Raw genomic sequence first — 23,393 nt, 5'->3', positions numbered from 1 at the left:
GTACCGAGTACTCCTTCTGTTTTTCAATAAAACTCATCTTCTGGACCTACTGTATGTGAAATCGAGCCTCTGCACGGCTTGGTAACCTGACAATGCTTTTGATGGCAGCTGTACGTGAAATCCCATGGCTGGCACACGCCATTCTTCCCCTGGCTGTATTCCCTTACCTCAGCTCGCTTCCTTTTAATTCCTGCAGGCACGCGGGTGTTTCTGGCAGCCTTGCTGCTTTACCCCGGGCTCCCGCTTACTCAGGACGACAATCCGCCCGGAGCAGCAGAGCGGCTGCCGCTCCTGCCGCAGGTCGGAACCCCGCAGCCGGGGCCGGGCCCGGGCGGAGCGTGCAGCGAACGGACCGTCCCCCGGCAGCGCCTTCCGGTGCCGCGGCCCCCATGGACGCCAACCTGCGGCTCTGGAGGGCGGAGGGCCCGGTGAGGCGGCGGGCCGCGGGGCGTGGGACGGGACCGGGCGGGAGGGAGCGAGCGGCCGCGGGGCTCCTCGGAACGGGCACCGCCTTAACGGCATCTCCTGCAGTCTTTTTGGCAGAGGCTTCTTCTCTGGGCGGACGTCTTAGATCCCCTGCACCTCCTGAAGTCCGCGGTGAGTCCTCCAGTGCCGCTCTATCGGCTTTACGCGGTGCTGCGCGCTGCTTCACGTGTCCTCCCGAAGGGGATTCCGCCCGAGCGCGGAGCGCGGCTCGTCTGCAGGGTGTGTGTAGCGCAGAATGGCTGCAGCACCATGCGGCGGGTCCTGCGCTTCGGTCACATGCACCGCTGCAGGTGTGGGGCAGAGTGACCGGGAAGCTGCGTTGTGGAAGGGATCTGGGGGTGTCGGGCTCGGCTGAACGTGAGCTGGTGCTGTGCCCAGGTGGCCAAGGAGGCCAACGGCGTCCTGCCCAGTGCCAGCAGTTTTACAGCCAGCAGGAGGTGACCGTCCCTCTGTGCCGGGACTGGTGGGGCTGCACCTCAGTGCTGTGCTCAGTTCTGGGCTCTTCACCACAGCAAAGACATCAGGACCCTGCAGCGTGCTTGGAGATGGGCAACAGAGCCGTGAGGGTCTGGAACTCAGATCTTATGGGGAGGGCTGAGATTAGCTCACACCTCCTTGAATTAGGTTCCACATGAAGATATGCCTGCTGAAGAAAAGTCCAGTCATCTCATAAAGCCTCCCAGGAGACTTTCTGTGTAGGCAGCTGTAGCAGAAATGCCGAGACATGGCCTGAAGCAGTGATTGAGCACCTGGTGGAAGGCAGGGCCAACCCAGGGGAGCTCAGGTGCATGCAATGCAGCTGAGTGAGCAGAAGGACTGGAACCAGGATCCACCCCTTCCCAGACCTCTTTTAAGGGTTGGCAGTGGAGTTTGCCAGCATTTTGCATTCCTGCTTTTGTTACTGGGGTGAGGGATGGGTACACTAGCTTGATGTTACAGGCTTGTGTTTACAGTGTCATGGCTGATATGTTGCACTTCAGACTATTGAAATCTGAGTTGTTTTTTTTTCTTTCCTCTAATACAGGATGAAATAAGAAAAGCCCGGTTATTATTAGAAAGCAGTGAAAAGACCCAAAGTGAGCCCATACAGAATCATCAGGTATTTTGAAGCACAGCTGATAGAAAATAGATATGTCTTTTTTTCATGGTTGAAATAATTGATGTTAATGTAAGATCAGACAGAATATTGAGAATCAGTAATAAGGGATAGCAGAAGAAAAACTCTTTATAATGGAAATGTTTCTAGGATGTAGAAGGAATTTCTTTTAAAGGTTGTTATTTTCTGTTTTAAATGCCTACTGGCTTATTTAATTTTACTTGCTATTCCGTCATAGTATGCGTGTAGTGTTAATAGCATATGAGAGGTGACTAAATTATGTTCAACAAAGTACGTGGGGAGAAATTTTAGGGAAAAATAATTACAGGGTTGTGAACACACACAACACTGCATCAAAGTGAGTTATCAGAAAAAAAATGATATAATAAATCTAGAAATGGGATTTCAGTCATGCTTTTCGGGAACTTGCTTACTAACCTGATTCTCCAATTATTTAGACAAAACAAGCCCTCCTGCTCAGCCTGGTAAGTTACCAAATGATTTAGAAATTGATTTTTCTTTTCTTTCTTATTTAAGCATGGAACGGGTGGTCTAATGTTTTTTTTTCTTCTTCTAAGGCCAGTGTACATCCTGACACAGGCAGGATAATTCCTGTTTTCTTCAGACCTCCAGGTGAGCTCCCTTCAGAGAAGCTTATAACTGAAGCATCAGCGGGGAATGGCAGATAGTAAATATCCCGTGTGATGTCACACAGTGGTGCTCTTCTCTGTATGGGAAACAAGTGGATTATTACTCCTGTTAGTTGCACTCTCTTTATCTTTTGAAGACTTCTTTATTCCTACGGTCTGTTTGAAAATAAATATCCTTCTCTAAGTACTCACAGCTGTGGCAGCCTTTGTTGCCAATGTCTCTGAGCAGTCGTACAGTTTGTTGGTTGTATGGTTTCTGAGTGGCTGTTGTGAGTGGAGTTTATGGGGACTCCTTTTGGCTGTAAGCCGAGACCAGATATTTTGGTTTCTTGAATGAGGAATGAGAGACAAAGGTTAGAATTGAATCTATAGCAAAGGTTATTGTTATTTTTAAGCCTATTTTATGAACGAGTGTTTTATCAACAGCTGAAACTGGAGGGGGGTTGGGGGGGTCGGGAATTTCCTGCTAAAAACCATCAGCCTGGACTCACAGCAGTTACTGTTACTAAAATAAAGGCTTCTTTCTTTGTAGCTTTCCTGCCTGTAACTCTTCCATTGGTAAGTAACAATGAGAAGTACTGGTGCACCACTTGGCTTACATTTCCAGAGCTAAGGCCTTGAGGAAGGGAATGGGAAGGTTTAGGCTTCTCAGCTGCTTTTTCTTTGAGGGTGCTTCACACTCATAGCTTGGTGAGACCTCAAGGAAGGTCTGACATCCTTATTCACTGTCTGATGTGAAGAAGGAGTTGGGAAGTAACTATTAAATGTTAATATGAGGTCAGTTGCATCTAGTATTTACACAAATACAACCTATCAGTCCACTTCTTTAATTACCTCAATAGTATCTAACTTATCCTATTTAAACTTCACAGGCACAAATACAGTTTTATTTTGTGTAAGAAGGCATCTTGCTTCAATGGTTTTGGGTTTTTTTTTTTGCACTGTGTTATAATTACTGTGTGTGTCTATGTTTTATGTTGGGTAGACAAAGTGAATGTGGCACCTCTGTTTCAAGAAAGTGTGTTAGCCTGAAATCAAGGTAAATGGCTTCTGGCACTGATGGGAGCCGTTGGCACTCCACGAATGGTCACACAGCAGCACGCTTCATGCTGTAGCCAATCACTGCTCACCACCAACTCCTGGATTCATCAAACTCATTTTTCTCATGGGCTCTTTCTCTTAGGTCATTTCTTCGTCGCTTCAGCTGCAGGCAAAACAAATTTTCCTTTGTCAGGTAATTGCCTCTTTCTACATTTACAAGTCGTCTTGTCTCTGTTCCACGTTAACTTTTGCTTATAACCTCTCCTTTCTGCAGTTTGCATTTCATGCATACACCACAGGATTCACCCTATTAAATGGAAACTGTACCACTAAGGATGAAGTATGTATTTGTTTTTATTTTTGAGATCATCTTTGTTGTACAAGACCATTTTGAAAGTGATTTACAAGTGTACTTATGGAGTTGTGTTTCTTCTGTCCTTAGGAGAACTCGCTTCACCAAAAGCAAATCCTGTTTGGCGTGGGAGCCGTTTCCTATGCAGCACTTCTAGGTGTATGTGTTTGTTTGATGATTGCTTTCTGGATAATCTCTCCTGAGAAGGAGTAGGCCTCGAGATAACCACACTGCCCCAATCCTTCAGAATTGCCCTGTAATGCTCTACTCTGATGTCTTCCCCAAGAACAACTGAGAACAAGAATCTTCATCCATCAGCCAGTGCCTTACTCAGCTTCTTCTGTTGCTTCCTGTGATGTCCTTCTTAATTTTTTTTTACACTATTAAAGAATGAGTGGTGAGAGGAAGCGACCAGAGTTGACAAACACGGAGTAACTCTCTGTGTTCCTGTAGTTGCTGTCTAATATTGTGCTGTCAAAGATAACTGTCTCGCTCTAAGCAGCTGGTAAAAATCAGCCCGAGTCTCTATGTTCATACTACTGTCCTTTAAGTAACAGTGTTCAATACTTTTTATTATATTGTTTTATAGATTTTCTTATAGAAATGTGTAGTCACAAAAACCCTTGGTAACTAGAAAGCGTATCTATTTTGTTGAAATGTTAAATCACATCATTTGCTTAGTTTTTGTACTTAGATACCATCTATAAGTTGCAGAATTATTTTCCTAGGCTGTTGCACATACTGAAAAACTGTACATTCTTTCTAATAGAAGGTGCTTGTTTCCTCCCAATGCCTTAGGCTTTTCCTTTTGTCTTTATGGACCGGTACACGTTGAAGAGTCCAATAACACATCTAATTGTCAAAAAGCTTCTACCTGCTCCTCTTTTTGGTGAGTAAAAAGGAATTATACATTACATAGCAGATCTGAGGGCTGTTTGCTGCCTTACCCTGACAGTAGGATTTTCTTGCCCTTGCGTGGATGTGGTCATACTGCCTCTTACCCCCCTTCTCTGACTGCCTTTGCTGGGTACTGTCCTTTCTGTGTGGGAGTTAACACTCACTGGTCAGTGCAGCAACCTTTATTTGATGCCTGCTGATTGTCAGTTCTAGAAGTGCAGAGCAATTTTCTGATTTTTGTATGCATGACATACAACTATTTCTGTAAGGCAATACAGGGATGCAGTTGACTTTTTATTTTACTGGATGAACTCAGATATTATCCCTGAATCTAACAGGACTGCCAGGAGGGATCAGTGCTGTCTGGAGCTGGCATGACCTGTTGTGGCACATAGGTGACACCAGAGTGCAGCACAGCTCTAGCTGTGCACTGGCATAGTTTCTTACTCAGGTTGGGACTGCTGCTGGCTGTGTAACTGCTGACAGGGTACGAAGTGAGAGTTGTTACACCAGAATAATATTAACCTTGTTGAGGTAATGAGACTCATTTTAAAATATGCTTCCATTTTCTTAAATGTAGAGAGAAACCTGAGGGTAATTGATTATTATTAGTCTAGCATTTGAAAAGTGCTATGTTTTACATTGATGTCTTTAGTTTTTGGCAGAGCTGTTCAATAATAGAGAAATCTTCTATTTCAAACAAGGTCAGTTTGGCAGACTGTCCTGTTATGCCTAGATCTTAGTCTAGAAAATAAGAGAAAACCACGTGGATTGCTAACTCCTATTCGATACAGTCTTTAAAAGTGACAGTGGTTTAGGCTTGTGTTTTCAGCGGCTGACTGTGAGATGGATGTTTTCAGGCATCTTGTAGTGCTGGATCTGAAGGAGACCAGAACATTCTCATCTAGGATCCAGCTGGGGCTCTGTCAGATGTGACTGAGACACACGGTGACATAATGGAACGTCTTTGTCCACAATGACAAAGCACCTTTTGGGAATGATGCCTTAACGTTTTGCTCAAGCTTCTGAGACAAGAATTAAGATCTCAGTTAGATTTTATGGGGCAGTCTCTTCCTAAGCAGCCAGGTTATTTGTTTGTGAACCGTTGAACTGGAAATATGAAATGTACACAAATATGAATATAGTTATCAAGATAGCCTCGCTGGATCTTTTAAAGCAAAATCCTTTTTAACTCTGCAGGCTTGATGAGTGCTTTTACTGTGGTAGCGGTGAGGAGCCCAGAATTTGAGAATGGAATTGAAGTGATGGACAGGAGTGGCAAGGTTTTAGGAGTGTCACAGAAGGCTGGTGAGAAGGTAGGCGAGGTGTGAGGTGCCTCTCTTGACTTGCCTTTTATTTCCTGCTTAGAGCTAAATGTTATGGTGAGAGTCAATGCAGTTTGCTATGCTAAACTGAGGAATCCCACATCAGGTACTGAATCTTGGACTGCGCTTGGGCTAGGTCTCAGGAACCAGGTTGGCATCTATCTTGCATCCCCAAGGGTTGGCAGCTTCCCCAAGCCAATATACCAAGCACCAGAGTTAAACCACAGAACACCAGCACAGGCTTTTCTGCTTTCCATGTCACCTCAGAAGGAGGCAAGACTCCTCAAGTTCCTTCTTCTGATAGGACGTGTCAGAGAAAAGCCCTTTGTAGTAAATAGTACATGCATCTTCCAGAGCAGGAATATTGTTTAAAGGCTCTGCCTCTCAAAGGGTAATTTCTTGATCTGCAATGTGGTGGTGCATTTTATGCTCGAGCTCTGGTTGCTGACCACGCTGATTCTGTATTTTCTCCCTTCCTTGATTATCAGCATCCACAAAAACTAAACAAGGATTCATATTTATGTGCTGTCAGTGGCCTTCCTTTTCTATGCCGCTGCATTAGAGGGGAGGAAAAATCTAGGTGAGCATAGGGATCTGTGAAGAGCTACAGGGAGAATGTTTCACACGAGACAGTTGGGATTTCTAGGGAGTGTGACCAGTGCTGAACTCGTTCTGACAACTTTATTAAAAAAAAAATAGATCTGAATTGGAAAATTCAATGCAGCATTGTTAAGGAGCTTTAGTCACACATGGAGTATTTCCCATATGTAGGAGTTCAGTTTCCATTTAAGAATTTCTCTAACAAATGATCTTTATCCTTCACTTCCCTGTTGCTTGAAATTGCAGAGTAGTGTAGGCAAAAATTACTCACAGAAACATGCAGTATTTGAGGCCATAGAGAACACTGCTTTCATGACTTTTTTTGTTGCCCTTCCTGGAGGCCGTTAAAGAAACAGCATTATCAAGAGGAATCTTGTTTGGGACAACATTCTTCCTGCCAGCTGCACTTATGTACTTTGTGGAAAGGTAAGAGGTATTTCAAAAGAGCTGGGTGTGCTTGGTCAGTGGTGTTCTGATGTTTAGTCTGGCTGTTAATGCTTGACCACTTTTTCTTTTGGTTCTGGGATACTAATTGCCTTGGGGGACTAGGTGGGAGGTTTCTGTTCAGATGGTGATTAATTTAGATAAATCAGCCTTATTATGTCAGCATCTGTGTCTTGATGGCTTGCAGGAAGTCACATCTATGAGCATTGCCTTTGTTCTTCCATTTGTCTGTGCTCTCCCATCAGGCTGTGTCGCAGCATCTAGGTTCCATAAGTGTGGTTGGAGTTGCAATGTCTGGTGTCAAGGTTGTTCATTGCACTTAGCTTAGATTTGACATTTCTGCAGAGATAACATTTGAATTTTCAGCTAAAACTAGACCCCAACTTGCAAATAGCCATCCACCCATTGTAAAACATTTTCTTTGTTTTGCAACGTGTAGAAACTTTATTTTGTAAGAATAACCCATTGTATGCTTTATCAGAGGACTTTTAATCTGCCCTGAACTTCTGATAGTTGTTGTCTGTGCTGTGTAGAAGTACTGGTAATTCTGCACTGCCTAAATAAATTCCCTGTCCCCTGTGTTAAGTTAATGGACTTCTATTATCAGAAGACATAAATAAAAATGTTTGGTAAATTAAAAATATATTGAGTAATGTTGCACAAGGCAAGGTAGGATTGCCAAAAGGAAGCAAGTCTGAAAGGAAGGAGGGTATTCCAGGACAAATCTTCATCAAAGGACTGAAATACTTTAAGACATGAATGCACCTTCTCTTGTTTTGTCATTTTGATCTTGCTGCTTATTTCCTTAATCTTATATTGTTACTTTAGGCCTGCAAAATGCTGCAATTGAGTACAAAGCAAAGGGAAAGAACAGGAAGTTAGGAATAAGAACATAGGAAATAAGGATTACATGTTTAGGAATCATTAACCTAGGTTATCACTTTTCTACAGTTTAGCTACTAAAATAGCACCTTTGTCTCACTGTCAGGTTATTTTTCAAGGCCAAAGAGATATTTATCTTTTCAATGTCTTTGGCAGAGCGAACACTGCAAGAACTCCACGTGCTTTGGCTTCAGTGAGGATGCTTCTGATTATGGCAGTATTGGCAGGGATGTTACCAGCTTCATTTGGCATGTTCCCACAGTGTGGTGAGGTAAGTCCTTTCAAATGAATTGGTTTAGGATTATTGTTATATTAAATAGTCATTTTGTAGTTCCAGCCACTGGTCTTAAGGCCATGTAACAAAAATCAGTAGGGTTTAAATGGTTAGTGCATCTAAAAGGGGGCAGCAGAGAGGCTGCCCATATACCACACAGAGGCTTACAGGATTTGCTGTGCCAAGGTTGCTTGTATGCCACTTACTTTTCATCTGAAAAGTGTGAATATATCAACTGCACAACAGTCTGAAGCAAGCAAGGTCAGGAGAGCTGTCTTGCAGATTACACTCAAGGCTCTCCTGGCACTGTTTTCAATCCTGCTGGAGATAGTAAGGGTTGAGACAATAATCTCTGTTTCCATTAGAAGTCAGCACCAGTCAGAGAGGTAAACCAACTCAGGTAACATCTCTTCAGCCTGCCTTACTGAACTGTGAAGTGTCACCTGTTCCTGGAGGAACCTGCTGGCAGGTTTTAAAGGGAGGAACTAGGCCTTGGAACCTTGAGGGTTGGAAAGAGACAAGTGAGAGAAGTGCTTGGGTTTTCTTTCTGAGTTTCCTCTCCCTTAAAGTACTATGAATATTCTCAGAAAAACACGGATGGGGCTCTTGTAATTTCCATTGTTTTTTCTTACTAGCCTAAAAATACTGGCATCTCATTATTTTTAGGGATTTCTTAATTTGTTGCAGCAACAAGGGTGAACCAGGTGTAAGTGAGGGGATTTATGAGAAATTATGTGCTGAAAATATGGCTGGTTATTTCTCCTTGAGTTTCCTAATAGCTCAGTCCTCATTGGAAGATCTTCTGAGTGACTCACCCAAATACAATCAGCAAAGACAACACCACTAGTGCTCTGTTTAGATCTCTGGAGTACCTCTAGCTTTAAACAGAACACATTCCTCTTTTATGTTTGTATATCTTGAAATGTCAGAGAAGAAAAAAAAAAACAGAAAACCACATTAACAAACAAAGAGATCCATGAAAACCTAAACAAACAAACACAAATTCCATTTTACTGTTGCTTCTGAATACAGTGCTTTGGCTTGTGCAAAGTTCAATACCAGGATATGATGGTGTTCATTCTGGTTTTTGTATATTTCAGATAAAACGAGAAGAACTCGAAGCAGAAATTCTGTCGTCTACAGAAGAAACAGTATTATTCTACAATAGAGGAATTTAGAGATTGGCTTTAGTATCTGAATATGGGCTCTGCTTAAAGTGAATTCTGATGTCAGCTGAATTTGTTGAGAGACTCAATGACTCAACAAATGATCAACGTGTGGTGGCACACAAACCAGAAGCGGTGTATGACGCTGTGGTGTATAAACAGGCAGACTTTGCAAAATGCTTTTGCAAACCCTACCCCACAGAGAGGTATGTACATATAACTTAATGCTGTAAGCGTTATTTGAACCTGAGAACATTGTTCTAACACAGCGTTCGTCTCAAACTGTGTTTTGTGTGCTTCCTCATGTGATTGATTTCTTGATTAAAAGACTGATCATTTGATACGAAATTTTATTACTTGACTGCTGTTGCTGTAGCTTTTGACACATTGCTTTCCAGGAACACAATTGTGAAGGTATTACTAGCAGGAGTCCTTTGGGGAAAGTCAAGCTGGTTCTTTGTAGAAAGCTTTTTCCATTTCATTGCATTTAGGAATGCTCACTTCAAACAGTGAGACATAAATAAGTTAGCCCTTAAAGTGACACTGGGCAAAGCACCCTGACAGCGATATTACTCTGGTTGAATGTTGTTGTTTAAGAACTGTTCAAAAAATGGGTGTCAAAATAGGCTTCCAAGTAATTCCTAACTTTCTCAACATCCTTGAAGGATTTGTGAGGCCTGAGCCCTGGGAGCTTTAGAATGGGTTTTTTCCCCTGAAGCCCAGGAAAAGTCCTGTGACTTCACAGCAAACAATGAGGAATCTCCACTTCTGCAGGTTGGCTGCTGATCCAAACTAACCAGATGTCTTTTGAGATGTAGCATAAGGATTATTAGCCTGATGATCTGTGCAGCAATAGCAGACATGAGCAAAGAGAGCTGACAACAGTGGATGTAAAAACAGGTGGAATGTATGTCCAAAAGCACATTTGAAAAATAATGAGTTTGGCAGAGGAGTAATCTACCTTCACTGCTGGTCTGTAAGCTGACCATTGACCCTTGGAGTAGAATTCAAGGATAGCAGCAGATAGACTATGGAAACTTCAGCTCAGTTCTCTGTGGTTATCTATAAAGCAAACAAAGTCTCATTGAAATTGAAGTGGGCAATGAGTTATGAGGGAAAAGCTCAAGAAAGTCAAACCTGCCTTAGAAACTAAACCTAAAACCCTCCTATTAAAGCTTCAGAACTCCACTAAATGAAGTAACTGGAACTCGTGTTTAAAACAATAGCACGTGGCTGTTCATTAAGCACATAACTGAACTTTGTAATTCTTATCAAAGGGTATTATGGATAGTAAGTGCTTGCAGGAATTTAAGAGGAGAACAGACTTCCCACAAAAACAAAATCCATTGAAGATTATTAAATTAATGGAAATTAGACTAAAACAATACAAAGTTCAGAAACTCAGTACTACTGGAGAGCAGAAGGGGTAATTATCTTGTTTGCTTGCTCTTGCTTTCCTGTTATGTCTGCTTCTGGTGGCCACTGGGGTGAGACATTTGTCTGAAAGACAGCGTAGGTGCCATTATGTTGTTTGCTGTCTTGACTCAAAAACCTTTCTCCTGGGGAAGAAAATAGAAGAAAGCTCCACTACTGGTAGGAGACCCAGTGGTTGTGATAACCATGGGTGGGGTCATAGCAGAAATGGATTTAAGATAATGGGAGCTGTAATTTAAGGCACTCCTAAGGCTCCATGTGACAAGGATAAGCTGTGCACCAAGTAATGTAATAATCACTTTGAGTGATAATTTCACAAATACCACCTTCAAAGTTTGTGAGTTTCATAGGACAAAAGTCCCATGAATCCCAAAATAATTAACCCCAAATCCCTTCTGTTCATGCTTGCCTTATGGGTCATGTTTTTACGTACATAAAAACCTGTTGGGTCAAGAACACAACAACAGTTAGGCTGTGTCTGGCCAAAGGTCTGCCTGGCCAAACATCACCACCACCAGCAGCCAAAGCAAGATGCAGGAAGAAAAGATCACATCAGGTTCAGCATTCCCAAGCTGGTAAGACACGAAGGGAAAGGCTTGTCCTGTTCCTTTTCCCTGCATACCACCTCCTGGCCACTCTGGGATGTTGTGCAGAGGCTTAAGAGGAATGGGCTTACGGTCCAGCCTGCCTCCCATGAGCAACAATGTGTTGGTCTCCTTCACAGTCTTTAATTAGTACAGCTACTATTCTACAGTTAAACTCTCTAAAATTCCATTTCTCTATTAATCCTATTTCAATAAGATAGTGAAGACAAACCCCAAGGGTGTCTAATACTGTTGGTAAACATTAATTGATACTACAATGAAAACTCACCCCTCCCCTTGTTTAAAAGCAAATGTCAGTGTAAGACTGGCTCAAGTAAACGCTTGTTTTATAAAGCACAATGGAATCAAAACGATCCACAATAGAGCAAAACCTACACAGCTGAAGGTAACACATTCATCAACTGAGTTGTCATGGTAACTAGGCAAGCTATAAATTCTCTGGCATCCCACGTGGAAGCAAATTAATGTCATTACATCTCTGTGAGTAAGGTTTATGGAACAAGTCTGCTAATAATGTCTGTTATTACAGCTGCCCATTATCAAACTGTACCAGCTTCTTACTGAATGCTCAAGTTGCAATTTGCTGTACTAAACACAACCCCCTTGGAGTTGTTAGACACGTCTTCTCTTTCCCTCATTCTCAGAAATGTTTCTATTTCCCTAATCAGAATTCTCTGGAAGATAAAGGCAAGCACCTGACATCTAGATTGGCAGCCTGGGTGATTCAGCTGTTTCCCAAATCAAGGTAGGGAAAGTACATTGCTGACAAGGCCCTGGCTTCCTTGATCTTGAAATGAAGACACGATGAGACTGGAAATAGAACCAGCTGGATCAGACACCTGATAGTCCAAAGGGGTATGCAAGGGGACCACGATGGGACAAGCAGCAGTGCCTTATGTTTGAGGGACTGAAGAACAGAGGCAATGCCCACAGGAGGACCTTTGCTTTTGTAACTTGGAATAGATGAACAGCACACCAGCACAGGACAAGTCTGCCTCCTACTTTCAGCACTGTCTACTGTCTTAAGTGGCAACATATTAGTAGTGGAACCGGTTTAAGGTGTGGTAAAGTACAATAGATAGAAGCCTTCAGCTTCTAGGAAAACCTGAGTCTCGGTGCAATATGGTGACAGTTCCCCACCTACCCAGCTTGTCATCCTGAAATTCAGGAATATATAATGAGGCTTCAGTGTCATTTTAAAGTAGCTTCAAATAAATAATAAGTGAGCCACTCCTACGTTTGGAAATACTGAGATCAAAGCATTTCCTCTGTTGGAGCTGGTGTCCCTGTGGTTATCCTACAAGCCTGTAACGTTGCCATACTGCTTTTCCCTGCAGGCTGCAGTGGAGGAAGGAAAGAAGTAGGTGAGGAGAGAATCCTGTGCTGCCTATAGCTGCTTCCCTACCAGCAACACCACGTGCTGTGCAGTGCAGCTCAGAAAAGCACTGTGGTCCCATCTTTGGAGCCTCCCCAGAGATTTTAAAGACATCTTCAGCCGCTCCTCTCGAGGTTACTCACCATTACACTGCTCTTATTCAGAACATTCCCCCCCAGTATTTGCCTGCAGAAGAAACAGGGAAACCGGTTTATCCCAGGAACCAAAACCATAAGGATGACAGCATTAGAAATGACACACATTTTGCCTTGAAGGACTAACTTAATTAGCAAAACTGCAACCAGAAGGATTGGTTGCTAATCCTGCTCTCCTTTATAAGCTTTTGGCTTTGTTCACCATCTACCTTTGTTTCTGCAAGCACAGTGAAGATCTGGTGAGATTTTAGAGTACAGAAACCACAAGGGCAATGGGTAAGGCAGGGAGTACCTGTCTTCCCCCTCACCTGAGGAAGGAACTGTACTGCAATTTTCAAGAGTCAGAAAGCCTCACTTTCAGCCAAGCGCTGCCTTTGGGAGGAGCATCTCTCAGCATGTTAACAGGAACTGTCAGCCATCGTTCCACACTGATCCAAGAACAGAAAGGCAGTAAGATGAGAAGGTCTGAATGAAAATCTCATTTTGCACAGTCTTTGCTTCTAGGAGGAGGAAGTAAAACTGTCATCTGACTGTTCCCAACCGACACCAGCACACCCAAAGTGTCAGCTGGTGTGCATCCTCGGGAGAGGGAAGTGCAGAATAACGCAAAACTTCTCCCTGAGCTTCCAGGCTGATGCTTTATTCTAACATGCACCTGGGAGGAAACAATTATGAAGCACATCTAAGCAGATTAGGACTATTCTCTCAAAGTGCTGAAGCTGAGGGAGGCCAATATTATTATTATTATTATTATTATTTAACCAAGACAATCAACAGAAGATGATAAAACTCTTTGAACCTGTAGCAGCAGTGCATTTTCCACCCAAGCAGAAGCCTCATTTCCAACCCCAGCATTGCACAACCAAGAGCTACAGCTTGTGACTACTCAGGAATAAATTCACGTAAATTAAAGGCTAGGCTGGTCAGGATTTTTGCTTTTAATAGACATAAGCATGCTATGAGTCCAGTTCTTTAAGTGCAAAAATTATAGTTCATTTGTGTCACACAAATGTTAGAATACAAGATCTAAAACTGAGGTCGTCTCACTTTTAAAAGAAAGCAAAAAAAAAAAAAGCATTAAACATTGACTTTGTGTCTGAGCTTCTGGGCTTTTTGTGGCTGTCCATAACCCCACACCACCTTAATGAGGACACCTCCAGAGCTTTCTGTTAGAAAGAAACTGAATTTCTCTGCAGTTACAGCGTGCCATTATGGTATCTGACAAAAGTTCAGGTTTTTCTCAGCAGACTTTAAAGCAGATCCTGAGAGTTTTCAGTGTGATTTTGCAGTTGTGCTGCTCTAACTGTTATAGAAGCCCTGGAATAGAAAGAGCAGTACTGAAGAGCCATTACAATGAGAAAAATAAACAAAACCAAACCCACCACAGCACCTTCATGGCCAAATGGGGAAAAAGCTGCAGAGCACTTAGAGGTAAATGAAGGCAACTTGGTCTCAGATAAAACAAAAGACACCGCTCTCCTGGGTGCAGAATTTAAACCACAGAGTAAGTAAAGTAAAATTTTATACCCCTGAAAATAGGGGATTATTCTGAAGCACTTCCATTTACTGACTGTAGTAGCTAGCCACTTTATACGTAGATGCCACATTCCTTACCCACACTAAAACAGAAATTCATTCTTCTTAACGTAGTATGATACGTAGCAAAAGGACAACCCTTTTCCAAACCAATATTGCTTGCACAGTTAGCGATGACCTCTAACGATTTCAAAACAGCAAACATCCAATTATTTAACCACATAAATATCGATTGCTAAAGTTTTAATCAGAAGTATAAAATCTCTAGGTAAAACCACATGCTACAGCCCATCTGTACAAAGGCCAGAAAAAAAAAAGGTTATTTTTTCTTATAACAAAGTGCTACTGCAGAATTTACTTGTTTTTGTGGACATTTCTGGAGGAAGACAGGTTGCTTGGCTCAGAGCATTCCCCTACACAGAATCTAAAGTCTTCTCAGAACGTTGCAAAGCAGTTAGTTTCAGGCTGCTCCGTGGAAAAACAACAAACAAAACTTGTGAGTTAGAGCTGTGCAGCCAAACAAGCAGGCATATTTTAATTCTCTATAAACCGTGTCCTAATTTTCACCATTATTTCCAAAGTTTCTGTCTACTTTTAGCCCACACTGAACACCATCAGACAGTACCCGTGCTGCAGCTCAGGCAGTTTGAGATTGGTGCTCCAACTGGTTGGGGTGGTTTGAACATTTCATGCCCGTTTGACTTTAACTAACCCGATTTCCTGACAAATTGATCAAGAAGTAACCGCTGGATATCTTCCCAGCTGAGAGCCCCAACAGCTTCTTAAATGACTTCTAAGTGCTGTAAAGCAGCACTTGTCTGTGGCGTCCTAGGAAGCCCCAGTTTAAATACAGTAAACCTGCCCTCTTTTCCCTCCACCAGAGGCATGGGACGGAGTGAAAGGGGGAAAAGTTGTAAGGCAAGAGTCCAAAAGAGGTGCTCAAGTCCCACGTGAGCTTTAAAATACCTCTTCCTTTATATAATAAGGCTACCACATCAGATATTCCCAGACATCCTTTTTCTATACCTAGACACTTTCAAGTAGAAAGAAGAGAACTAGTCCATTTATTTGGGATTTCCAGGTATCAGGTAGCCCAGAGAAAGAGCACTATCTGACAACCTGACATACCTGGAAGCCCAGAATGAGCACTCAGAACAACTCCATGTTCAGCACATCCCTGTGCAGAGACTGGCACATCTAAAATGCACTGGCTTTACAACACACGTGCTGCACCCTGTGTTCCAGACACAAGGAGAAAAGTCAGAGCTGTCTGTCAGAGGGGGATGCAAGACAAATGGCTGCTACAACAACACCTGGCACAGCCTGGATGTATAAGCCCACACTAAGTGTATATACAGCCGTGTTGTAACGTGAAATGCAAGAACCATACATACAAAGTTATAGTTGGGGAAAGATGACACCAGGAATGTTATCAAATATACCTCTGGATGTCCCAGGTCGAGCTCCAATATTCTGCATTACATCATGGTAAATATGGCATTCATTCTTACATTTTTAATTTTTCCATACAAAAATCAGGTATTCCTATTTGTACGTCCAAGACAGCTTTTGGAGTTGGTCCATAGTACTGAAGTGCATCAGAATCAGATTTTAAGCATTTGTTCAGCAGCTGCTAAGTGAAAAAGAAAATTTTCCGTAGCTGGTGGGAATTGCTTTTGTTTCAGAGCTTCAGAGTTCAGGGTTGGTTTTTCATTGCCATCAGAAACTTCGGTAAGTGAGGCTAAAGTAGACAAGATTTCTTTTGTCTTCAGAGAAATATCCTTGAAGAACAGAAAGAAATCAAGCAACCATAAGTAAGGGATCAGGTATTATACGTTTTTAACACTTACTTAAAAAAAAATTGTAAGGAATAAAGAAAGAAATGAGACAAACAGTTGATTTTAAATAAAGGCCCTATTTATTCCATTGCCAATTTGCAGCAGCTCTTCTCTGGTGCAATACTGATGAAAGGAGCAGCTGATGGAACACAGCCACTCCACAGCCTCTCCTCCCTGGCCTAACTGAGCTCTTTTGACTAAGCTGCTCAGTTCTGAAATGGGCAGTAATCCATTAAATTGGGGAGGAAGTAAAGAAAAAAAAATCTTAAATAAATAAATAGGTGAGGTTTTAATAGCTGAGAAACCATCTATCAGTAGAAGTCATTCAGAGGTATTGATAATACAATTGACAATGTACTGAGCAAAATACACACTCCATAGGATAACACTGCAAGGTTAAATTTACTGGAAGCCTTAGACTCAATAAAATTTCTGAAGCAACGTGGTTACCCAGGAGATAAAATAAATCAAATAGGTTATCCTTAGAACTAGATGGAGAATAAAAATGCTCATTTGTAAGAAAGCAAAGGATACAAAACATTGACTCTACATGAGCCCGATTCCCAGTAACCATCGTCCTGCTGCTTCCCCTGCTCTTGTCAGATTTTAACTGATAGAAGTAATTTAAGTCTTTTTTTTTTTTAAAGATAATAAAAATATTAACCTTAATGACTTGGCTGTCTGATTTATCTGGATCTTCTGCAGACTGGACAATTAGCTGCCCAATTTCTTTGTGAAGTTTTCCCATTGTCATTGCCTCTAAACAAGAAAAAGAACACATTCATGTAAAAAAGACCATTCCTGCACTGTCTAGAAATGTATCTGAACAGCAAGGCAAAACAAGGAGTCCTCTTCAACCCTCCCATGTGATATCTGTCTGTAAAGGCAGTAACCTGAAACGGTGCAGCCATGCTGGCACATGCTAACTGTCCACTCCTAAGGCAGCCCTTAGGAGTAAAGGGTAAAACAGATACCAAGGAATAGCAAGATGACCAGCACACGCAGGCTTTCCTTTCAAATAGTTTCCAATCTCCAAGTATTTCATGCAATGTTTTTCTAAAGATTCATGTGATATCTCTGCATTCAGTAATCCTAAGCTGAATGTCTCTCCTATTTAATTACTAAACCTAAGTGTTTTCAAATCTCAGTTACACATTTGTTGGAAGCATGTCTTTCCAAATTCCAAATTTCTCCAGTATTCCAGGGCCTCCATAAAACAGGAAGACGGGATCTTCCCTATTGCATTTTCGGAATCAGAGTAGCACAAGTATCAAGACTGCCTGAGGTTCAGTAGTTACTATCGACTCCGAGATAAACAGACCTCAGATCCAAAACATTAAGAGCAACCAACCTTTTACTACAGGAGAAATGGTGATCTCGCTGTCTGCCAAATTCACATACACATCATAGAGGTCAGGTCTGCTGTTCACTTCAGAATCTGTAAATCCAGCAACGTAACCTGGAGAGCAGAGTTTTATTAACATTATCATTTTAGTCTTGCTTAATAAATAAAAACAATTCCAAGACACAGTGGAAACCCCTAGTACTACATGTAATACAAAAAGGTTATCAATTTGAAATGTTAAACTCCTATTTTATTACTTAATTATTTATTTGCAAGTGACAAACCCACCAACTTCCTTAAAAGAATATCCACTTGAGCCCCTTGTCACTACGTCACTATTAGATTACAACTGAGGAGTGAAAGCAGCAGGATTTCTTGCTTACAGCATGCCAGCTGAGCAAGCTTGGAACAACTTTTCTCTGTGAAAGGCAGTCAGCTGAAACAAGCACTCTTAGTAATGCAGAAGAAATACTGAAGATGAGTGGTTTTCTTGTTCATTGTGCTGTGTAGAGAAACCTTGTACCTGCCACAGTCTGTGTCATACTAACCTTTGCATAAGCAAAGGGCCCCTTCCTGCAGAATAAAAAACTGGAAATTCAGACTTAAGAAAATGAGAAGAAGAAAATCCTAAAAATGAAGTTACAAGCTGTACGTACAAGACTGAAGACAAATAGCTTATCTAAAGTGAATTGCTTCTGTGCAACAGTAGGGCTTTCTAATCCCTCTGATCATAACATCAGAAGATCCTCAAAGCTTCTTTTCACCTGCATTAGGAGTAGGCTGATGGGGATGCATCCAGAAACAGCAAATTAACCAGTGACTTTCAAACATACTTGTTTAGTTACTTGCTTCCTTTATTCCTGAAGAAAATTTACCTTGGAACAACAGCATTAGCAGTAAAATATCCACTTTTGCCCCACAGAGCACTGGTGTAAGACATTGCAATAAAAAACAAAATTAGGTTTTGTTCATATTTGATTAATAAGTTGTTACTACCTGCACAGGCTTTTAAGGCTTCCACTTCCTCTTCATTTAGATGTACATACGAATGAAGAATTGACCAGTCCTGCCGATGCCACACTAAAGCAGGCAAAGTCCTATGGAAATGAGATCAGTAGTTGACACACAGTAGACTTCTACCTGCACTAAAGTTTCACAACACAAAATGCAACTCGTAAGGAAGAACTAACAAGACTAGGTCTTATTCAGTGCACGTATACACTACCCACACAGGTTTCTGCTATCACTGCAAGCAGAATTTATCATTCATTACACAGTTAAATTTCTTTGCCTTAATTAAGCACAATGGCTAAATCCCTATGAGGGACTTAAGGGGATTTCAATAATTATATTTAATCATATACTGATTTTTTCCCCAAAATTTGGGCACTCTCAATGAAAATTCAAGATTCATTTGACTTCTACCAGTAGGTGGGGAGGGACTGACAAAGTCATACTGCACCTGGTAAATTCCTGGATGGCTTCTATTCTAGGATGGTATACCACAATTCTCTTCTTCAACATCAGTGCTGTATATAAGATAACTGTTTCCATTCCAAACTGAGATACTATATCTAACAGAGAATGGAAAATATGTTATAGAAAATACACACATTGATGATTTCATTTGTTTAAAGAAGCTCAAGAACAACAATACAGATAACACTATTTACTTGAAGAGCAGATTAAAAATTGGATTGTAATTTACATTGTACAAAAGAAATCAGAGTTCTGGTATTAGTTAACCTTTAATGGAGCCCGCAAGGTAAGCCTTCCGAGCATCAAAGTCTTTGCTGAGGAAGGATCCGTTTTCTTCACTTTGGCAGATCCCCTTTGTAAGGACTGCAATGTAACTCTCCATCATTTTCACAGGACTTCCATACTTCAAGTAGATTCTGTGTGGATGGAAACAATCTGGGTTTTTGACTGTAACCAGTACCAGCAGCCACGGGAATAAAATCACAGTATCACAAAGAGAATCTATTTGGCAAGAATTCTTATTTTGGACACTTGGTTGAGGTTCTAGATACTAAAATAGTACTAAAGACTCCTGACATGCCTTACAAAAACTTTTAGGATCAACGGCTAACTTCTGGTTTGAGTGCACTGTTTTGCAAAGGAACTAAAACAACACAGAAATGTTATGACACAAAGGCCTAAACAGGTGTCCAGACTAAGGATTCCTTGCACACATAGAAGATATCTGCTTTATGGAAAAACAACTACTGACATCAATGTCGAGCACTTGACTAGTTTTCCCCACTATCCACATACCATTAAGAATTCTCCCATACTCTTTGCTAAGCGATGAAAGAAAAATGTAAATGTATGTCCTTAATACTCACTAAAAACAAACAAAACTGTTAGCTGTCTTTCAGGCAACAGAGACGTTATAGCTTAATTTATAGGTTAAGGTCAATTAACTACCTACTTTCAATTTTAGCTAGATGCAAAATTATATCACATTTGAACTTACTCACTGTTGGTAAAACATACTAGGCCTGAAGCTTCTAACACCTACTGCATGAGCTCAAGATAAGCTCCCATCAAGCACAAATCCAGAGTGTATGTAATCTGTTTCAGTTTGTAGGACTGAATTTCCAGCAGATTGCTAGACCAAGTGTTAACACAACATAATGACATTTAATCTTTTGCCTTGGTAAGATCAAAACACATCACCAAAAGACAGCTTTTATACAGACCTACAGAGTATCCGAGTGAAAGCTCCATATTTCTCTGGGTTGAAGTCTTTGGCTGTCAGAACAATGGAGAAGTGGGTCACCTGGGCAAGGCACACATAGAAAAATACAGAGCTTATTTAACAACCCCCATAAGGACAGTGATTGTTAAATACCGAACATTTTGCAGTACTTGAACAAGATGCTTTAATACAAATTAAGTGAGTTAAAGCAGTAGAACCAAGTTATCAACCTATCAAGAGAAGGCTGAGGTAATGGATTTCTGATGTGACTCATCTCCATCAAGTGAGATCTAATATGTATTATAATTCGCTTAACATACTTAATACACATTGCTTACTTTTAAATAGCATCTCCTACTGTCTTTGAGACAGAACTAGGTACGTTTTTATACTGTTAAGCTTCATAGCTGATAGGAGCTTGGAGTTAGGAAAAGCAAGTAACGTTCTGCTGTAACATTCTGCATGTGTTCAAAATTACCACACTGTACTGCTACTTAACAATGTAGGATGGAATGCAAAAATGGAAGAAACTTATCAGACACCTTAATGATCTTTATAACAGGCAGGGAAGGTAGAGAAGATAAAGGAGCAAATTCAGGCTTCTGGTCTTTAATGAAGTGGAAAAGAAAGTACCTAAACAATGTTAATTTAGGTCCCTAAGAACAAGATTTTGGACAATTAGAAAGACTGTCTGTAAAACTTTCTTTGGTTAAACAAAAAGGGTTGAACTTGAGGTGCAATAACCAGGAATAACAGCATCTCCATTCTTACACTTATCCATCAGTCTGCAGTCCATGCTCCTCAACCCTTCCCCAAAGCAGAGTCAGTTGGACAGCTGGGTAGGGTCTGCATCTGTGCACATACAAAACCTCACGGCACATAAGGGCAGCCCACTGCTGACAGTGAAACAGCAGAGGAAGCTCCGCACAAGTCTTCCTCATGCTGTGCTGAGGAGCCCGCAGGCCCAGCCCTACCTTCTTCAAGGCTGGAGAGTCTTGAACTTCCACGGTGGTGATGTAGAACCACGTCCTCTTGTACTGACCGAACACAAAGGTATGAAGCAGTTTACTCTCATCCGTAAGGCAGCATTTCCGCAGCAGCAGAGTCCTCAGCTCAGCTGTCACAGACGGATAACACCAAACCCACAAAGCATCTCCGTTGGTGTCTTTTTCTACGGCGGAAAGACAGGCACCGTGAGAATACCAAACAGCAACATTAATTATCCAAGCTCTGCTTAACCACAGCCGTTTTTTCCCGGATTAAAACTCCATCCCACACATGCAGCTCACGCGCTTTACGCCCCGCAGCAACACCCGCGCTGCAGGTCGGTCGGCGTTCCCTCATCTCGGAGCTCACCCCGCCACAGCCCGGGCCTCACCGCCCCCCGGCCGGCCCGTACCGATCAGCCCCACGCCCAGCAGCAGCTGCGTCTCCGGCTCTGCCATCTTCCGGCCCCGCGCCCCGCACCGCCCGCCTTCCGCCCGCTCCGCCCCGCCCCGCCGGGCCGCCATTTGCTGGCGCGGCTCTTCCCAGCCGTCGTGCTGCCCTCTCCATCCTTCTGCTTCCTTCCTCATCTATTGTTTTATTTCCCTGGTCTCTGTAAGGCACGGCAGACAATTGACGTGAACCGTGACGCAGGACGGGGTTGTGCGGCCACGCGCGCGTCGCTGACAGCCGCCCGTTGAGGTGTCCTCACAGAGCTGCACCCAAACACCCGGCGTTCCCAAAGGCTCCTGCCTGAAAGAGCCTCCTTAAGGCAGGCAGTGCTCACAAAGCTCTTTTTTAGTACCTTCATGTGGGGACGTACTCCTTTGAGAACAGAACCATCGTGTTTTACAGCTCCCTCCAAAAACCCGCCCAATCCAGGGTTGCCTGGAGGGCTATCGGGAACTTCGGAGACGTTGAGTGAAAGCAGAGTGGGCTTCCTGAATAGAAAACGATGGAATTAAAGAGCAGTAGGTCTGTGGTAGCACACCTGCAGCCCATTGCTGGCACAGATGCACTGCAGAGAGAGCTGTGAGGCCCCGGGGTAAGCAGCGGTACAGCAGCACAGGTGAGGGTGGGACGCTGTGCTTCACGCCCAGGCAATGCCTGATGGTCTCCTTGCAGGGTGTTACATTTGTTGCATTAACTCAAGAGGAAGGCTGGCTCAGCACTAGAAATAGCTGCGCTGAATGTATAACCTATATCCATAAGCAGACCTACTCTCCATCTACCTTTGTTACTCATTTATTTATTTATTTATTAAATCACGCTCGGATGTAGCTCAGAACCCTGAGGGAGGCAGCTGGCTCTGCTCGCAGCTACAGCCGCGGCGCTGACCCCGACTATTCCATCGCTCGTACGTTTAATTGCTGCTGTGCTAGGAATTTTGGGTTTAATTCACGTGTCTCTGCGTTACTTCATCTTTCCACGTCAAAACAATTTTTCACACCCGCCGACAGCTTCTCCGAGCCCTCCGTTTCCATCCAGCCACCACAGCGCCTCCCGCCCTCCCTCACAGAACGCCCCACCCGCCGGGAGGGACTTCCGCTTCCGGCGACGTCATCGCGCGCGGCGGCGGAGCCCTCCCTTTCCGGCCTCGCGGGCTGCTGCCTGAGCACGGAGCGCGCCGCCGCCGCCGCCCTGTGAGGAGAGCCGAGGCCGCCGCCATCATGCCGGTGTACTTCCAGCGGCCCGAGAACGCCCTGAAGCGGGCGAACGGTCAGTGCGGGCCGCCGTCCCCACCCATCGCGGCTTCGCCCCCGCACCCCTGAACGCACCCCGCGCCGCTGCTCACGCCAGGCCTCAGACCCCGGGCCCCCCGCCGCGGGCCCCTCGGTGCGAGGCCTCGACCTCGGCCTCTGCTACCCCGGCGCTGAGTAGAGGCCGCCCGCGAGCGTTCAGGCGCCGCCCGGCCGCGAGGAACGGGGCCAGGCCTGCCGCCGCATGGCGCCGCGAGGCGAGAGGAGGCCCAGACGGCCGCGAGGAGAGGGCCCGGCTCCGCCTACCGGCCCCGGCGGGGCCCCCGCGGGCGGAGGCGCAGGGCAGGCTCCGAGCGGAGGCGGGAGGCTGCGGCTGCGGTGGGCCCTGGGCCCGCGGAGGGCGGCGGGAGGCGAGGGGACGGGCTGCGGCTCCGCTCTGCACGGCGGCTCGTTCCTAGCTCTGCGTCCGGCCTGGCCTCACCCGCTGCTGGGGAATCAAACCAGTCT

At 43.5% G+C, this 23,393-nt stretch overlaps 3 protein-coding genes across 8 annotated transcripts in view; 2 read left to right on the top strand and 1 right to left on the bottom strand.

Annotated features, from left to right (window-relative positions):
• The first annotated feature begins 364 nt into the window (after nt 1-364).
• SFXN4 (sideroflexin 4) lies at nt 365-14,624 on the top strand. 3 transcript variants are annotated; one of them, XR_001467246.4, is made up of 16 exons: nt 365-428; nt 532-597; nt 1,511-1,585; nt 2,041-2,067; nt 2,161-2,215; nt 2,765-2,790; nt 3,416-3,466; nt 3,548-3,613; nt 3,716-3,784; nt 4,424-4,514; nt 5,723-5,838; nt 6,788-6,873; nt 7,930-8,044; nt 9,148-9,419; nt 11,921-11,997; nt 12,590-14,624. XR_001467246.4 is itself a non-coding variant. In XM_001234860.7 (14 exons), exons 1-14 carry the CDS (start codon nt 390-392, stop codon nt 9,223-9,225), a joined length of 960 nt encoding a protein of 319 aa, XP_001234861.3. In that variant the 5' UTR covers nt 365-389; the 3' UTR covers nt 9,226-9,561. The 3 variants fall into 3 exon arrangements, 1 of the variants encoding a protein (XP_001234861.3); XR_001467245.4 differs by having other exon boundaries at nt 11,921-14,624; XM_001234860.7 differs by lacking the exons at nt 11,921-11,997; nt 12,590-14,624 and having other exon boundaries at nt 9,148-9,561.
• On the bottom strand, nt 13,706-23,150 carry FAM45A (family with sequence similarity 45 member A). Of its 4 annotated transcripts, XM_046942954.1 has the most exons (10): nt 22,965-23,150; nt 21,992-22,127; nt 21,177-21,373; nt 20,204-20,283; nt 19,248-19,396; nt 18,964-19,075; nt 18,498-18,598; nt 17,508-17,615; nt 16,821-16,915; nt 13,706-16,099 (listed from the first exon to the last, which is right to left on the bottom strand). In XM_046942954.1, the coding sequence occupies exons 5-10, from the start codon at nt 19,363-19,365 to the stop codon at nt 15,923-15,925; spliced, it is 711 nt and encodes a 236-aa protein (XP_046798910.1). In that variant the 5' UTR covers nt 19,366-19,396; nt 20,204-20,283; nt 21,177-21,373; nt 21,992-22,127; nt 22,965-23,150; the 3' UTR covers nt 13,706-15,922. The 4 variants fall into 4 exon arrangements, with proteins under 4 accessions (XP_046798910.1, XP_015144164.2, XP_015144163.2 ...); XM_015288678.4 differs by lacking the exon at nt 22,965-23,150 and having other exon boundaries at nt 21,992-22,699; XM_015288677.4 differs by lacking the exons at nt 21,992-22,127; nt 22,965-23,150 and adding an exon at nt 21,559-21,665.
• EIF3A (eukaryotic translation initiation factor 3 subunit A) overlaps nt 22,774-23,393 on the top strand; it is a 28,484-nt gene continuing 27,864 nt past the window's right edge. Inside the window, exon 1 of the mRNA XM_421787.8 lies at nt 22,774-22,905. Within this exon, the coding sequence (XP_421787.4) occupies nt 22,857-22,905 (49 nt within the window). The 5' untranslated portion in view covers nt 22,774-22,856. The remainder of the gene's footprint in view (nt 22,906-23,393) is intronic.

Source organism: Gallus gallus, chromosome 6 (genome assembly GCF_016699485.2).
Source record: "Gallus gallus isolate bGalGal1 chromosome 6, bGalGal1.mat.broiler.GRCg7b, whole genome shotgun sequence".
In the NCBI taxonomy this organism is placed as follows: domain Eukaryota; kingdom Metazoa; phylum Chordata; class Aves; order Galliformes; family Phasianidae; genus Gallus; species Gallus gallus.
Note: the sequence above shows the minus strand (reverse complement) of the source record. Positions and strands in the feature narration are given on the sequence as shown.

What these genes read in the sequence shown, in the direction of transcription:
- SFXN4 (XM_001234860.7), top strand. Translation starts at nt 390, where the DNA reads ATGGACGCCAACCTGCGGCTCTGGAGGGCGGAGGGCCCG. An exon ending in TGTTTTCTTCAGACCTCCAG is followed by an intron (nt 2,216 to 2,764) that starts GTGAGCTCCCTT and finishes CTTTCTTTGTAG; the next exon opens with CTTTCCTGCCTGTAACTCTT. An exon ending in ACTGTACCACTAAGGATGAA is followed by an intron (nt 3,614 to 3,715) that starts GTATGTATTTGT and finishes TTCTGTCCTTAG; the next exon opens with GAGAACTCGCTTCACCAAAA.
- FAM45A (NM_001031239.3), bottom strand. Translation starts at nt 21,647, where the DNA reads ATGGCAGAGCCGGAGACGCAGCTGCTGCTGGGCGTGGGGCTGATCG. An exon ending in GCTGGGCGTGGGGCTGATCG is followed by an intron (nt 21,374 to 21,601) that starts GTACGGGCCGGC and finishes TTTCCGCCGTAG; the next exon opens with AAAAAGACACCAACGGAGAT. An exon ending in CCTTGCGGGCTCCATTAAAG is followed by an intron (nt 19,076 to 19,247) that starts GTTAACTAATAC and finishes ATTCTCTGTTAG; the next exon opens with ATATAGTATCTCAGTTTGGA.